General features: G+C 53.8%; 1 protein-coding gene across 9 annotated transcripts in view; it reads left to right on the top strand.

The window, feature by feature from the left end:
- The window catches only part of Shisal1 (shisa like 1), a 117,055-nt gene that overhangs the window by 60,929 nt on the left and 39,552 nt on the right, over window positions 1-16,574 (top strand). For all 9 annotated transcript variants that reach the window (XM_087558759.1, XM_087558760.1, NM_001432013.1 and 6 more), the window contains 1 exon segment: window positions 14,156-14,251. In XM_087558759.1, coding sequence (XP_087414885.1) covers window positions 14,156-14,251 — 96 coding nt within the window.

Here is a 16,574-nt window from a genome sequence, read left to right as displayed (position 1 = left end):
ACTGGTGTTTCTTTTGGGGGCATGCATGAAGGTGCCCTTTATCTACTCTGAAACCCCTACTCTCCTCAGCTCAGTAGCTCATCCTCGGGTGAAAAGCAGGTCAGGGAGGTAGCATTCTGAGATAGAGGAGTTTGGGGGTTGGACTGATGAGGAATTCTTTTGGGAGCTTTGATGCATTTGTGGTTTCAGGGACTGCAAGGTTGCAAGCCAGCAGAGAGAGAGAGAGAGAGAGAGAGAGAGAGAGAGAGAGAGAGAGAGAGAGAGAGAGAGAGAGAGAGAGAGAGAGAGACTATTGCCTTCTCAGATCTGGGCTGGTAAGAGCTTTCACGTGCTCACCAAGGGGATTGAGTGCCACTTCTTGCATTCTTTAGAAGTGCCTGGTCCTCTCCATGCCCAGCCATGCCTCTGAGAAGCCAGCCTGAATGACAGTTAATGAGAACAGGTAGGCCTGATCCACTGAGGCCTGTGGCCATGTCATAGATCATTCCTGGAGCCACTGCCACCTTTGAGAGGAGCATTCAAGTCTTGCCTGTGTCATGGTGGCTGTTTTGGTGCCAATTTTGGGGAGCGTAAGTGGGGACTCATTAATTCCAGCCATCGACCAGGTTGGGGGCAGATGTGTGAGTGGCCACAGTCCTCCAGGCCAGCTAAGAGACGGACTGCAACTATTCGAGAGAGGGGCTCTGCAGCTCTGCGGCGGTCCTATTTGCATAAATTTGAAGTTGATTGGCCTAGAGGCAACTTCACTTTATCACAGATGACAAGCCTCTGGTCGGAACAGCAGCCACTGTCAATTAGAGGCCTTGGTGACTTGGTTTGTTGTAGTTGGCATTTTGCCCCTCCCCACACTCCCTCCGTGTCTCCACCTGCATTCAGTGTGGTTCCCCCAAGGGTACTCCAGCCTAGGACAGATTAACCCTGCAGACCCTGGAGCTGTGTCACTGGGAACTGCTAGCAAGTAGCCAGGTTCTCAGGCAGAATGGGACAACCCTGAGTCTACACTTCCAACCAGTTCCCAGGAAGGCTTGCTGGGCCAGAAGCTTAGGAACTTGGGCTGATGGTTTGTGTCAATAAAACTTTATTGAACACAGCATCTGCCTTTCACAAACTCTGTCTATGGCCACTTCTTGACGACAACACTAACAGAGATCTGGTGACCAACCCCCTACAAGAAGTGGCCCAGCCTCTGATTAGACCATAAGTTTTGGACCTAGAGGTCTAGGAGTAGTGATGTTGCCTTCCTAACCCATCCCCCATTTATCTGTAATAGCCATACTCCAGGTACTATGATCAGCCATGTCTGGGATCTGCTGTCCATACTGTAACAAAAGATCTGAGACAATCATCTTAAAACAAGGAAAGATTGTTTGGGCTCATCCTTTTGGACCATCAGCCCATGGTCAGTGGTGTTTTTTGCTTTGGGCCTCTGGTAAGGCAGAGCATCATGGTAGTAATGTATGATAGAGGAAATTCCTTACCTTCTGGCTGGAGTGAAAGACAGTAAGAAGAAAGGCTGGGGTCTCAGCAGCCCTTTCACACATGTCCCCAGTGACTGAAAGACTCACTAGGCCTTACCTCTTAACTGACTACCACCTCCCAATAGGGCCAAGCAAGAGAAAAAAAAAACCTCAATGCATGGACATTAAACTGTAGAACCCGAGCACCATCCCATTAGACAGATGGGAACACAGAGACTGCGAGAGGCTCCTCGTTTGCCCAAGGTGCCAAGCTGGTAAGCTATGGCATCTATGGCACACTTCCCTTGCCCCATTACAGAGGAAGGAGTGAGCTTCCCAGAGGCCAGGTATTCCTTGGGCATTCAGTGGGGCCGCATAAGAGGTGACCTCGGCTCTGAGAGCGGAATCCCCCATTTTAGACCAAAGCACTGAGATACGAAGACATTTGTTACTGTTGACCCTGAGTGATAGATGAGGAAACCCAGACATGGAGTCTCTGACCAAAGAGTCTACCAAAGGAGAGGGTTCTGGGGCTCCCTTGAAGGAGATCACTAGGAAACAAGTCCTTCTTGGGATAAGGACGTCTGAGCTCAGTCCCCAGGAAGCATGACCTCAGGGAAGAGGATCCAGTGTCCTGTGTGCCTGCCTGAGGAGGCACAATCATTTATATTAAGCATGAGTATCTGTGTGCATGCATGCGTATGTGTGTGCATGTGTGTATAACTGTGTAGGCCAGAGTTCAACATTGGTATTTTTCTCCATTGCTTTCCCATCTTACGATTTGAGACTGGGGGCGGCGTTGGGAATATCACTTGCTAACTGAGCCTGGTGCTCACCAATTCACCTGCGCTGTCTGCTGAGCTCCAGGGGTCTCCCCATCTCTCCCTCCTCAGCATCGGGATGAGAGGCACCCGCTGCAGTACTTGGCTAAAATCTTACACAAGTGCTGGGGATCCAAAATGAGGTCCCTGTGCTCATGTGCGTGACAAAGCACTTTGCCCACTGAGCCGTCTCCCCAACCCCCCCCCCCCGTTTTGGTTCTTATGTAGGGATTTTCTCTATTGCTCTGTATTTTATTTGAGGGACCTAGACCGTGGAATTTGATCTGTTGCTGCCCTGGCTTCTAGCTCTTTCCTACCTAAATCTGTGTGGTGGCTTTGATGATTACCCATGTGTTGTTGGTCAGTGACAGCAAATATTCCTGTCTTCACCAGGGCCACCGCCAGCTGCCGTGTGTTCCACAGAGTCCCCCATTCTCCCCTATGGGCCTTGCTTGTCACAGGCAGTGTATTTTGAGACACCAGGTAGTTATGTATTTCAGAGCTCTCTTCAGCCTTGGGAAAGAGTGTCGATCTGAACCCAGTTTTTGGAGCTTAAGCATCTCCATTGGCTTTGCACGGCTGGGCTGGCCTGGGATGTTGAGTGTGACCATTCTTTGCTCTGAGGAAGCACCTGCATTTGACCCTCTTGAGACATAGTTTGGTCTTTTTTTGCCTTTAGCCAATTTCCAGGTCTCTTTCTTATAAATGGTGCCACTGGGAGGCCATTCTAGAACCTGGTGCCCCTGGACCAGTGGAGCCTCTGCTCAGCCAAGAAGGGTGTTAGCCATACCTGGCCTCTGGGTGGGTAGAGGGGGAAGGACCCAGGATGTGATACAGTGAGCCTCACTGACAGGCTCCTCCTGGGGCTCTTTGCTCCCCTGGTTTCTCTGTGGCTCTGAATCTGTAGAGGGGGAAGAAGAGGAAGAGGAGGAAGAAGAGGAAGAGGAGGAGAAGGAGGATGAGGAGGAGGAGGAAGAGGAGGAGGAGGAAAAGGAGGAGGAGGAGGGAGAGGAGGAGGAGGAGGAAGAGGAGGAGGAAGAGGGAGAGGAGGAGGAGGAGGGAGAGGAGGAGGAGGAGGGAGAGGAGGAGGAGGGAGAGGAGGAGGAGGAGGGAGAGGAGGAGGAGGGAGAGGAGGAGGAGGGAGAGGAGGAGGAGGAGGGAGAGGAGGAGGAGGAAGAGGAGGAGGAGGAGGGAGAGGAGGAGGAGGAAGAGGAGGAAGAGGAGGAGGAGGAGGAAGAGGAGGAGGAGGAGGAGGAGGAGGAGGAGGAGGAGGAGGAGGAGGAGAAGAAGAAGAAGAAGAAGAAGAAGAAGAAGAAGAAGAAGAAGAAGAAGAAGAAGAAGAAGAAGAAGAAGAAGCAGCAGCAGCAGCTAATTAATGAGATATCAACTTTGTACCATCATGGTCCTCAAAAGACAGTGACAAAAGCAGCCGGGTGGCCCAAGTTCAGAAAAGGAAAGGGACTCACCCAGGGCAGCATAGCTAAGAAGTGTCAGAGCTGAGACTGAAACCTGTGTTCAGACTCCAAGCTCAGAGCCCTTCCTGCTCCTTGTCAGCCGCTTAGGTTTGGGTCTCAGCTTTGTCACAAGCTAACTGGGTACATCCACTCCCCCCACACCCTGTGCCCCTGCTTGTACCCTGAGGATCAGCACAGCACCCCTAGCCTTAAGGATGATGTAACCCGCCAGCCCCTACCATAAAGTTGTCCCATGGCTGCCCTACATGGCACCCAGCCCTCTGGGCTGCCACAGTCCATCTGGATTATGGCTCGATAAGGGCACAGAGACCCATGTGTGCTGTCTGCCAAAATGGATAAAAAAAAGGTTTATCTCTGGCCTTGCTCGGGAGGGTGGATTCCAGGGGCCGAGGGCGGGAGCGAGGGAGCTGGCCTCCTTTATGGCCTGGCTCTTAATGCCACCCAGAAGCTGCAGTGCAGGCTGCTGTAGGAATGTCAGCCCAGGGCAGGCAGGGGGGCTGAGCCACACAGACCTAATGTGGGAGATGTTGTGAGGAGGGGCAGACAGGAACAGGGTTGACGTGAAAACTGGGATGCAAGGAACCAGGGTTGTGCCCAGCTAGAAGTATCTCAAAGAGCAGGGAAGGGTGGCTCTCCCTGCAGAGAGGACATACACAAGCCCCTCAGGTCTGCCCATGTCCTAGCTCTTCCACCCCTTGCTGTGTGACTTTGGGCTTGCGCTGACACTCTCTGTGCCTCAATGTCCTAATAGCAAGGGTCTAGAGAAGAAGGGAAGAGAGAGCTAGGTGACAGACCAGAGCTTGGTGTGTGCTAGAACTGCAGGCCTGACACAGGGGTGACTTGAATGCTCCATGAACCAACAGGACATGGACACTACCCTGGGAAATGGGCTGGAGGGTGAGAGATGACAGTCATTATGGAATCAGGACAGGGAGGGGCCAAGCCAATATAGAGTCTACCAGTGATGGCTGACTACCTAGGGTCCCTGGCATCTCTCTGGGCTTCGGAGACATCTGTGCTTATGGCTGATGCTGAAGTTTACTTTTCTCCTGCATGCCTCAGGGCAGTGTTGGTATAGGAGAGGTCCACATAATGACATCCTAACACCTATCTGTCTCCTCTAAGCCACAATTCAGGGGGTTCATATTGTGCTGAGCCCCAGCTATAAGGCCTCAGAACCTCAGCTATAAGGTCTCAGAACCTCAACATAGCTGGGACACTGCACAGGACTGCTCATTTGAGAACTGATTCTCACTGGGGATGGATAGGGCCCTGTGGGACAGCAAGCCCAGAGTCTGGCCTATGTAGAGTATGGTAAGGGGTCACCGGTGACATGTTCCTAGCCTCTGCATCCCTTGGAGCAGGCAGAGTCCTTCCAGCACATGGAAGGAGGGTGGGTGGCAGGCTGGCAGACTGGAAGCCTCTTTTGCCTTTACGAGGTCTGACCCAGTCACTCGCCTTGGTTGGGGTTTAGAGCCAATGGTGACTGGAGAGCCAGGAGAGAGACCAGCAGCTGCAGGGGGATCACAGCCGGTATATGCAGTTGTTTCTGGCCCCTGCCTTACAGAACTCTGCAAAAAGGGAAAGTCTTATGGAAGTTTCCAGAAGAAGGTAATGACAGTTGGCGTCATTAGTGTGAGTCTGGATGTTCAGCCCTGTAGGGGAGCATAGACAGCCCCTGTCCTGGCTCTGCCACACCTTGCTTTGTGACTTTGAGCTCTACACCCTCTCTCTGCCTCAACGCCCTAATGGCAAGAACCTGGCATGGAGCGTGGCTGGGAAGAGAGCTAGGTGAGAGACCAGGGCCTGGTGTGTGCTGAAAGCTACAGGTCTGAGGTGGGGTAAGTTGAATGCTTTGTGGACCAGCCCAACATGGTGATGGCAGGGATAGGGGTTGGGGATGAGGGAATCAAGTTCTGACACAGGCTTCTCACATCTTCAATTTCTGAAAGGTTGATCACCTTTAAGAGCCCTGACCCTGGTGACAACTGGCTTTAGACAAATGCACTGTTCCATGTCCCCTCCCTACCCAGTGCCCAGGGATGGCTTTCTATCCCTCTGTGCCCAATCAGCAGGCCAGGCAGGGTTGCCAGGCAGAACACAATGGGAGCCAATCATGTCCCCAGGGGGCAGTGGGCCATACCCACCTCCTGCCTCAGGACCTCAGCAGCGTACCTTAGCATACAGACTCAGTTTCCTTTGGTCTGATTCTGGCCTGCTTACCTACCAGACCTCAGCTTCTAGGGCTTTCGACCTAGACCAGTCTGGACACCCCTCTGCAGTCAAGATTCCTGTTTAGCTCCCTGCAGGTCTGTGGGTCCCAGGATCGTCTCACACGTGTGTGAAGGAGTGGATTAATGAATGAATGTCAGTCAACATCACCTCATCTCCTCTTTAGTCCTTCTTATATCCCTTAGGATGGGTGGGCTGCCCCATTATGAGAGGGAACAGGGGTTGGGGATTTAGCTCAGCAGTAGAGCGCTTGCCTAGCAAGCACAAGGCCCTGGGTTCGGTCCCCAGCTCCGAAAAAAAAAAAGAAAGAAAGAAAAAAGAGAGAGGGGGAACAGACTCAGGACCTTAGTTCCTCTCCCCGGTGAAGCCCCTGACACTGAGGAGGTCTTGAGAGAGAAACCAGACCACGCTCCAATAGGCAGTGGGTGTGCCCACTTTCCCCCTGTCTATCTCCATAAGGGACATCCCTCCAGTCACACCTCTTCCCGAGAGCCTGGGGTTCTGGATGCTGGTCCCCCTTCTCTAAACAGCGGATTGCTGGGAGGCCTAAGGCAGAAGCTGGCCATACTGAAAAGGCCAAGGGTCATCTCAGCCAGAATCTTCTTTTACATGCAGCAGAAGGATACTGATGCACAGTGGGGAGCTGGTGGTGGCCCCAAAGAGAAGGGCACCAGGAGCCTTCAGCAGGCCTGGAAAGCCACAGTTAGCTGTCACTATGCTGCCTACTTCCCTCCGGCCTTAGTTTCCTCTCCTATGCAGTGGGATGGCAGGGGGGACCTGACTTCCCATCTAGCAAGCAACACACACAGAACCGATGATGGGTGGAGCATGGGGAGCCTCTGGAAGGGGAAGTCCTGGTTGGGCTCAGAACTTGCACCCTCTAGAGCCTGGTTGGCTGTGAGGTGGGGAGCAGTCGCCGAAGGGAGGGAGCCTTAAATGGGGATAACTTCATCTCTGGAAGGGAGGGCCTAGCGAGACCAGAGGCAGTAAAGCTGCGTTCTTCCCATTAGACTCAAGTGTTCAGAGCCTTCTCCTCTCTCTCACCTGACAGAGGCTCCTGGAGAAGATGGCTTCACACATAGTGGGACTCTGGGCCCTATGCCTGCCCCATCACTCCAAGCCAAGTGGCTTGGCAGAAGGAGCTAGCCATTCTCACCACACCTCTGTTTGACCTCTCTAGAAGTTTCCTTTTTCCTATCTAGAAGTTTCTAAAGCTTTGCCAACGTCCAGGCAGAATGTCAGCAGGTTCCTACTCTGCAGAGGCAGGGGGTGGGGGATGTTTAGTGCCTACTGTGTGCAAAATATATAGGTGGTGTTAAGGATCTGGGAGACTGCCAACGTGGATGGAGGTTGAGGAAAGGCTGAGCAGCGCTGGGGAGGAGAGCTGGAGTGGCATCAGACATGGTTGTCACACATGTTTCTTAAAGGGCAAGGAACCTCTCAGGACCTAATTGTTGCCTTTGGGAGCTGCTCCACCCATGAGCTCAGAGCTGTGGCTGCCCTGCTAGCTATAGCCCTTCTGTCTAGCCTCACTGTGGTCCTCAAGGTGGGTGGCATGGGTCCAGTCACCAGGAAACAGACCGGTGAAGCAGCTTGCATTACCTTACCTAGCTAGCTCAGTGCCAGAGTATCTGTGCTGATGCACAGAAGCCCACACCCCGAATCCAGTGTGAGTCCCTCCGTAGTTGGGGCTGAACAGCCTGAGATGAGCTTTTATGGTGCACCACCCTTCAGCTCTGGCACATCCCTAGGCCTCTCTGAGCTCCGACTCATGGATTTCATAAAAGGAGATTGGGCCGGATGATGGTGCACACCCTTAATCCCAGCACTTGGGAGGCAGAGGGCAGAGGGCAGAGGCAGAGGGCAGAGGGCAGAGGCAGAGGGCAGAAGGCAGAGGGCAAAGGCAGAAGGCAGTGGTAGAGGACAGAGGGCAGAGTCAGAGGCAAAGGGCAGAGAGCAAAGGCAAAGGGCAGAGGGCAGAGGCAAAGGGCAGAGGGCAAAAGGAAAGGGCAGAGGGCAGAGGGCAGAGGTAGAAGCAAAGGGTAGAGGGCAGAGGCAGAGGGCAGAGACAGAAGCAAAAGGAAGAGGGCAGAGGACAGAGGACAGAGGACAGAGGACAGAGGGCAGAGGGCAGAGGGCAGAGGGCAGAGGGCAGAGGGCAGAGGCAGAGGAAGAGGCAGAGACAGAGGCCAGCCCAGGACAGCCAGGTCCACACAGAGAAATCCTGTCTGGGGTTGGGGAAAGAGAGGATGACCTCAGTCAGCTTATCATGGACTTGTAAGATGCCCACTACGAACTACAAGACAAAGAGCCAAAGCAAACTGATCTCAACCGGATGAACCGAGCTGGCACCCACAGCGACGGGGTATAAAGGGCTGGCCTGCCCCTCCCACTGCAGACCACGTGTCCTGGTGGCAGGTGGGAGGTGCCCCTCTCCTGCCGCCTTCCTCCATCCATACTAACACTGTGAGGCAACGCACTGTTTTTCTTCCTACTAACCAAAACAGATCAGAGGTGCACTGCACGCTTTGATCTGCCCTCAAACACCCAGGGACATGTCCCAAGTTCCAGGTACGTGTTGTCCTAAAAACCAAAGCTCATGCACCTGACATCAGGCTGACTGCTGGGAATTTGAGTGACAACAGCCACTGGTGACAACGCATATACACAGGCTGTGAGCTGGTTATTGGGCGTGGGGCATACATACACACACCTCTGGGTTGTGTGTGGGCGGGTGCGTGCACGAGTGCATGTTTCTTGGGTTGTATAGCTGCCAAGCAGACGTTAGGGTATATGTGTTTCCTTGATGTGTGTGTCTGAGTGCACGTGGGCCTGACCCCATCAGCTGGCCCTGCAGCCTCACATCCCGACTCTGGCATACAGACCCAGGCTTGACGCTTTTCTCCTGGCCTATTATTTCCCTCCACATCTGCACAGGCTTTGGCACAGACAAGGATGGTGAGCCAAGGTGAGAGGGGGAAGATGCTGAGCTCTGTCCTAACACAGATAGGTTCTGTCAGCTGCCGCCTGTGGTCTCCATTTGCGGTTCCTCTGTTCCCCTGTTTATGTCTGGTCATAGCGCTGTTGTCCACAGGGAGACCTTGGAGACCTTGGAGACCTTGGAGGACCTTGGCCTGGTGGAATTATTTATATGAACGCTAATGTCACTACCACCATTAGTACGGCCCAAGTTTAGTCACTAGCTCATCACGTGACAGCTTTAATGCCTGTCCTTCCCAGGGCCTTTGTCAGAGCCATGGGGCCTTGTCTGTCAGGTTTGCTTAACTCCCTGTGGCAGCTCATCAGGTGTTTGTAGGATACCATCGCTGCTTCAGCGGCAAGATGACGCTGACATAGGCAGATCTGATATGGATGTCCCAGATGGTTCAGAAGAGAATGCCTGGGCATGGCAGGCTGGGACACAGGCAAGACTCTGGACATCCCTGAGGCCACTTGGAACACAGAAAGCAGAGCAGTCCATCCTCCCCACGGCTCTTGGCTTCTTTGTGTGCTTTGGGGACTGGAGTTGACTGGTGACTTGTCCTTGTGGCTACTATCTGCCAAGAAGCAAGCCCCTGAGCCCTCACCTCACTCTCAAGACAGGACACAAACCCCCATGAGCAGCACAGCCCCCGCCCAGACTTAACATTTGGACAGTTAGGGTGGGCACCATTTGGGGGAGAACTCTTGAGGGGTGAGAATCAGGAAAGAAAGCTGCAAGTGGGCTCCCCCCTCACCTTGAGCCTCTATCCCTGGCTGCAGGGTAGAGAGGGTGGCCTGGGGTTGGGAGGTAGCAACTATAAAGGTTGAGGGGAGAAATCTATGCAGCAGGTGGTATGGGTGGTTAGGTAGAGCCAAGGCCCCAGTATGGAGCAAGGCTTTGATTTCTCAAGTGGGCGAGTGGCCTGGTGTGCTCTGTGGAATGGGGACTGTGGCTTCCTGGGAGCTGTGTTGGTGGGTGGCAGTCATGCAGAGAGTTAAAGGCAAGAATAGTGGCCCACAGCCACGTGTGAGGGCCTGATGCTATGGGAAGAGTCTAGAGACAGCACAGTGATCCTGAGAGTCTGCACAGTTTCTACCTTTGCTCTAGGGCACAGAGGACTGAAGGAAGCTCTCCCAGTCACCAGAGATGTGGTTACAAGCGGTGACAAGGCAGAGTGACTGGCCTTGAGGACTCTACCCACAAGTCTGGCTGACCCTCACCCTCTAGACCAACGGGGTACCTGGCTTCTGCCCAGCGGCTGGCATCAGGACTAGAGACAGGCAGCAGGGAGCTACAGAAGTTGCTGAGTGTCCAGGTTATTGATGAGGCCCTCCAGTATCTTCCCCCTGTCCCGCTGTCCTGCTGTCCCTTGCTCAGTGCGCCCTTGTCCTGCTGACGGGGAAAACAGATCCGTTCTTGGCGATGGGGTCTCATCTGTCTCACCAAGGTCTGTTTCTCTTCACATGCCCTTCTTTTTCCCCTCCCAGCCTCGCCAAAATCAGTGTTTAAAAATAACCCTGAACTCTTAGAGCAGCAGTCCCCAGCTGACCCACAGAGAGGGTGGGCCGTGGTGGTACGTGCCGACCATGGTCCTGGACCCCGTCAAACCTCAGTCACTCTCAGATACTCAGGTCTTACTGTTGGTGACAGAGCTGCCATCTTGGGCAGTTGACTGCTTTTTTTCAAAGTGCTGGAACACACAGGGAGAAATCTCAGATAAGCCGACCTCTTGCGCTCCCTGGGAGGCCTCATGAGCCTCCGCATTGTTTTGGCACTTGGAGGTACAATGCTCTTTGCCTCCTGTCTCAGGACTGAGTGGCTGTGTGAGATTGGGCAGTTCAGTCTACCTCTCTGAGCCTTTGCTTCCTCTCTGACGAACTGGTCTGTGGGTATTGGGTTAGTGGACATTAACCAAGGTAACAGAGTTGTGCATAGAGTAGAGCATGTTCTGTGAAGACCCAGCCAGCATAAGACAGCCGCCTGTAGAGGTGTCATAGTCCTCAAAGGCAGGACAGACCTCTTTCAGTCCCTGTCCCTCTCCAGTGGAGTGAAATCTAGCAGGTGTCAACTTCTGCATGTCCCAGATCAGGACATCTAACTGAGATGCTCCCTCTCAGCCAGGGTGACAATCCTGGTGGACTTCTCGGAGGCAGACCCAGATGAGGGTTGAGCACTCAGTTGAACCATGGTGCTGAAAACCATTGAGATCTTTGAAGGCTGGGTCACAGACTCAGCCACAGGGTCAGTGACTGTGGGCAAGACCTGCTGGGCCACAGGCTGAAGTGCATACAGTTGGCCCTGAGACTGGCATCATGCCTCTCCCAGAGATGCCTGAGGACCAAGGCTGGGATCCTGTAAGGCCAGGATTCCCACAGGGCCTGGGAAGCCTAAGCTAAACCCTCATGCCTGGGCCCTGCAGTCAGGCCCTAACCTAAGACCCTTCTGGCCTGACAGAGGAACCCAGGAAGGAGCCTTCTAAAGTCCAGCTTCAGACACCAGGAACCCCCCAGCCCCACCCCTTGGACAGTGACTTCCACCTCATTGTGCTCAGCGCCAAACCCAGGGTCTAGTCTATTCTCAAAGTACTGGGATACACGAGTGTATGTCTCAGGGGAAGCCGGCGGCGTGCACTCCACAGAATGTCTCACAAGCCGGGGGGACTGTCTCACTATGGGAGGTAGAATGTGCTCTAAGTCCATTTTGCCTCCTGTCTCAGTGGCCAGCAGAGGGAGGAGAGCCTAGCAGGGGAGTAGTCGGTGTCAGGAAGAGATGGGGTCTCATGGGTGTAGGTTCAGTGGCAAGTTAAAGTAAGGGCAGAACCTCCCGGAGGCGGCTGTACTTCTGTGATCGCAAGATAGCAGAGCCTGGATTCGCCACAGCGAGAAGGACAGTCTCATCATCGGCCAGTATACTGGGTCTTTGCAGGGACTGGAAACTGACCAGAGGGCTGAGGCGGATGCCTCATGCTCAAGCCTAGCAACTCTTAGATTCAGCTTCCTCCAACCCCCTGCTCCGTACAGACAGAAGTGGGGCAGCCCTGCCTTTCAAGGCCTCTCAGGCTGGGAGAAGAGGCTGGGCATTTGGAGACCCAGGTAGCCTCTGGAGGCCTCAGCTTCCCTGCCTGAGTCTATAGTGAAAGGAGCCCTGAGGGGTGTGGGCATCTCAGAGGCGCTTTTTCCTCACAGTGCATTTTTCAGAGCTGACCCTGTGGGTTTCCACATGGAAATCCTTTCCTAAATGTTCTCAAAAGCCTTAATCTCTGTTCTTCCTCCCAGGAGGGCCAGGGGCGGGAGGCCAAGCACCGAGCAATTAAGCAGCTTAGGGCTCCAGAGGAAATGGAAAGGCAGTAGTGTACAGAGCAGTCCTCCTCAGGGCTGGAGGAGCCCTCCCCAAGGCCAGAGGAGTCCTCCCCAGGGGTAGAGGAGTCCTCCCCAGGGCTGGAGGAGCCATGCCACCAACAGGACTCAGTGCTGAGCTTTGGTGACATTTGTATGATAGTCAAGTTTGTCCTCTCCCTTGGACAAATTAAACTGCCCAAGGTCAGCACCTGTCCCTAGAGATACACATACCCCCATACACATGCACACACACACCCACATCTCCCATACACACACACACACACTCACACACACACACACACACACATACCTCAAGGATTAGACTACTGGGATACACACACACACACACACACACACACACACCCCTCAAGGATTAGACTACTTGGATACACACACACACACACACACACACACACACACTTATATACACACATACCTCAAAGTTCAGGCTACTGGGATATATATGGGGCTCATCACATATATGCCTGGCCTAGAACTAGTTGTCAACTCTGGATCATCCCAGTGGCCATTAGCCAACCCCGGATCTCTGATGGAAGCAGAGTTACAGTGCTCCCTTGGTGACCAGGTAGACAGTACCTGAGGGCAAGCTGGCTCCAAGTTCATTGCAGAAGGCTGAGATAGGGTCTGGGACAGTGTGAGCTGAGAGAGGGGTGCTTCTCTGTTGCTTGGCTGAACTGCTTTATTGGCAGTGCACTTGGGCATTGTCCCAGACTGTCCTCGGGAGGCTGATCTGCGCTGTAGAGACACCAGAACCATGTAAAGGGGCTGTGGTCTGCCCTGAAGATGGCAGGGACTGGGGGAAGTGCATAATACAGCCAAGCTGGGGAGAGTCACAAGGTCTCCTACCTACACATCATGTAGGCTGTGGTCATCACGTTCTGGGCCCCTTTTTCTACAGATGTGACTATTCTGGGCACTTTCCCCGCGTGACTGTGAGTTAGATCACTCGTGTTTATATTTCTGGGTCTGTCGTATTTCCACAAGCACATTGGCTGGCGAATTCTTCTGTAGGGTAGATTGTTTGAGAGCCCCCCTTTCCTGTTGTTTATGCAGTACTGAGAATCGAACCCAGGACCTTTCTCGTGCCAGCCAAGCACTCTACCACCGAGCTACACCGCCAGCTCATTGCCTTCCTTTTTAAGGCTGAGTAGTATTTCACTGTGTGCACACATGTGTTTTGTTTGCCCCTTCTTGTCTGTGGAGGCTTCCGTTATTTTAGCTGCTATAAGCAAAAGCCGTGGTTATGGGGCTGTGAGTACACTGTGGAGCCTCTGCTGCGGTCCAACTCTCCCAGCGCTGTGCTGTCCTGTGAATGCTCACCTGTGAGGGCTGTGGCTTCTGCTCTGGGGCGCACACCATCGGGAAAGGTTTCTTTCCCCCACTGTTTGCTTCCTCTTTTGTTGGCTGCTGTGTCCCTGGTGCCTAGAAAGGTAGCCAGGCCAGTGTGTACTTGCAGGAAAGTAAATGGAAGTCACCCTTAGAGACAGAGCAGGGAGGCAGGGTCCCTAGCCCTGAGATGGCAGAGGTAGAGGACTTATCATCCCCCTCCTCCTGGACACTTTGGATGGATGGTTGGTGATTTCACCACCTGAGCCATCGGCGTCCTTTGATTAAGTCTCATTTTGCTGTGAAAAGCAAAGGTGACGGGGCTGCTGGGGGAAGGTCACTCATTCCAGAGAGGAAATTGGATGGAGGTGTTTTTTATTCTCCATTCGCCCGCCCCGGCTCCCGCAAGCTCCTGCTGTCTGCTGCCTGTCTGCTGTCCCTCCTCTGCGGGTAACAAAGCAAGTGCGAGGAGACAGTTGCCGAGTGTCTCTGTCTTACACAGGCAGCGCCGGACGGGTCAATGCCAGCCGGATGATGACCAGTTGTGGCCAGCGGTCCCGGAACGTGCTCGCGGTATTCTCCCTGTTGTTTCCTGCAGGTAAAACTTCTGTGGGGCTCAGGGGCTTGAGGGAGAGTGGGGGCTCCCTTCCAGGGTAGGGCTGCTGCTGGGGCTCTGCATGTCAACAGGACAAGGGTACTTCAGTCTCCGGATGAAGTTTCCCAGCCCCGAGATGAGCTGATCTGATCGTTGGATGCTGCGGGGGAGTGGGGCTGCCAGGAACCTGCCACTCACATTTGCTCCTCTAGTTCTGCAAGCCAAAACTGAGCCTGGAGATCACAGCTAGCAGAGGGGCCAGGATTCAGACCCCGGCACTGGAGCCACACCCTCCAGGTACCTGGGCTGGCACTGTATGCAAGCTTGGACTCAGAAACCAGATCCTCCGTGCCTCCAAACTAGAGCTGAGCCAAGACAAGAGACAGCCCAGCAGCCAGCCAGGACCGAGGCAGAGCCTGGCTCTTCACAAAGGCTATCGTGGCACTGTCTGTCTGTCTCACTCCTCCATCTCTATATGGTTCTGTTACTTTGTATATTTTCCCACTTCTCCATGCATCTCTCTTACCTGCCTCTCTGTTTCTTTCATATATCTCTTCCATACGCCTCAGATCTCCTCCTCAATCCCGTGTCTCTCTGTTGTGTATGGCTCTGTCTCTCCTCTCTGACCCTCCCCACACCATGGCCAAGCCATTGCTTGGGACTGGTGGCTTCCTTCCCTCACCCTTTGCTTGGGATGTAGCTTGGAGGAGATTGTGATAGGACTCCCAGGAGAGCAGAGTAGCAGCCAAGCTGAGGCCGGTGTCTGGGGCCACCACCTCCCCAGCTCTTCCCATGTGATGGGGACCCTGGTTCTCTCCACCCTAGCTCTTTCCCATGTAGGAGGGCCTGACAACTATATGTTGTGTCTTCCCAGCTCTTCCCCATGTGGTAGAGGGCCCTTGGTTCTCATTATTCTGGGTGTAAGGACTCAGTCACTTTTTATTGCCACTGGGGACAGGGACTCAGAGGAGGCATGTGGGTGGTGCTCACAAGGCTAAATAAGAATTGACTCGGCCTGGGCCACTAGAGCTGGGGTTCACCATGCTTCACATAAGTGCTGGAATTCACGAGAGCTGGAGGCAGTGAAGCTGCCCCCACTGGTGTTTCGAGCTCCACCACAGGGGCTCTGATCCTTCTCCAAAGCAGAGAGAGGAAAGGTGGAGGTTCCCCAGCCCAGGGCTCTTCTGACCCTGGGGAAGCAGCAGGGTCTCCTGGTCACTGGCTAATGACTAAGGCCGGAGCATTCAGGGATAGCTATGGGGTTGTGAACTAGGTCCTGGGCAGGACCTTCCAGTCTCACTCCTATGTTTGCAATTGCCCCTGCCAAAGCCTGACAGCCCCCTGCTATATGCTGTGACTCACAGTCAAGAGGCCAGTCCCAGAGCTAGGTTGGTCTTTCTACTAGCACCCTAGGTGTGTCTGGCATTCCCAGGTGCCCATGCTGAGCACACAGAGCCAGGACGGGGCTTCAAGTCACCCAAGAGTCATGGGACATGACTGCTGTCCTCTGCTTCTTACTGATAATCTCACCATGTGCTGTTGCTTTGGGGCAATGGTCCCCAGAACAAGCCCTGGGGCATGGGCTTACCAGAATAGATCATGTCCCATGTTCCCTACCCTAGAGCTCTGTGCTCTTGTAGGGTCAAAGAGCTTCCATTCTGACTAGCATGCTTGGTGGGCCAAGGCTCTGAGCCTCCCTATCTCTTCTGTTTGGTGGGAGTAGATAGGACTCCATGCCACATCTCCCTGGGGCACCACACCAAGTGGTCTCCGTGTCCCTGGATTGGCTCTTCTCAAGATCAGGGATGGACTGGAGGCTAGAGAGTCACTACCTCTCCACTGTGTCCACAGAAGGAGGAACTGCCCTTCGGGGAAGGGCCTTTGGAGTCAGCCTAAGCACCAGCTCTCAGGGTGTCCACCCCCTGCCAGCTGGCCCGCTGGGGTCCCCTGTGGTGGTGCTGTGTGGGCTGCAATCTAATAACCTCTCAGCTTCTTGTGGGAGCTCTAAGAAGCCAGGGCCTTTGTGCCTGCCATTTGCCTGTGCCAAGAAGCCCCTTTTCAGTGATACAAATTAGATACAGCGAGCCCTTTATGAAGATACTAATTAAGCCAGAGACAGCCCGCTCTGCTTTCCCATTGTTGCTTTGTTCGAATTCCGTCCTGTTTATCACTATCGGCTCATCCTGCTTTGCGGCAGAGAAAGCTGAATAGGGGCCTCATCCTGTGGGCCAGGGAGAGAGGATCAGGAGCCAGCACAGCCCTCTCACAGTATGAGCTGCTCAGGTCTAGGACAACAGCTTCTATAACGGAGTTATGACTTTCAGTA

This window comes from Rattus norvegicus, chromosome 7 (assembly GCF_021556685.1).
Source record: "Rattus norvegicus strain SHRSP/BbbUtx chromosome 7, alternate assembly SHRSP_T2T, whole genome shotgun sequence".
In the NCBI taxonomy this organism is placed as follows: Eukaryota; Metazoa; Chordata; class Mammalia; order Rodentia; family Muridae; genus Rattus; species Rattus norvegicus.
Note: the sequence above shows the minus strand (reverse complement) of the source record. Positions and strands in the feature narration are given on the sequence as shown.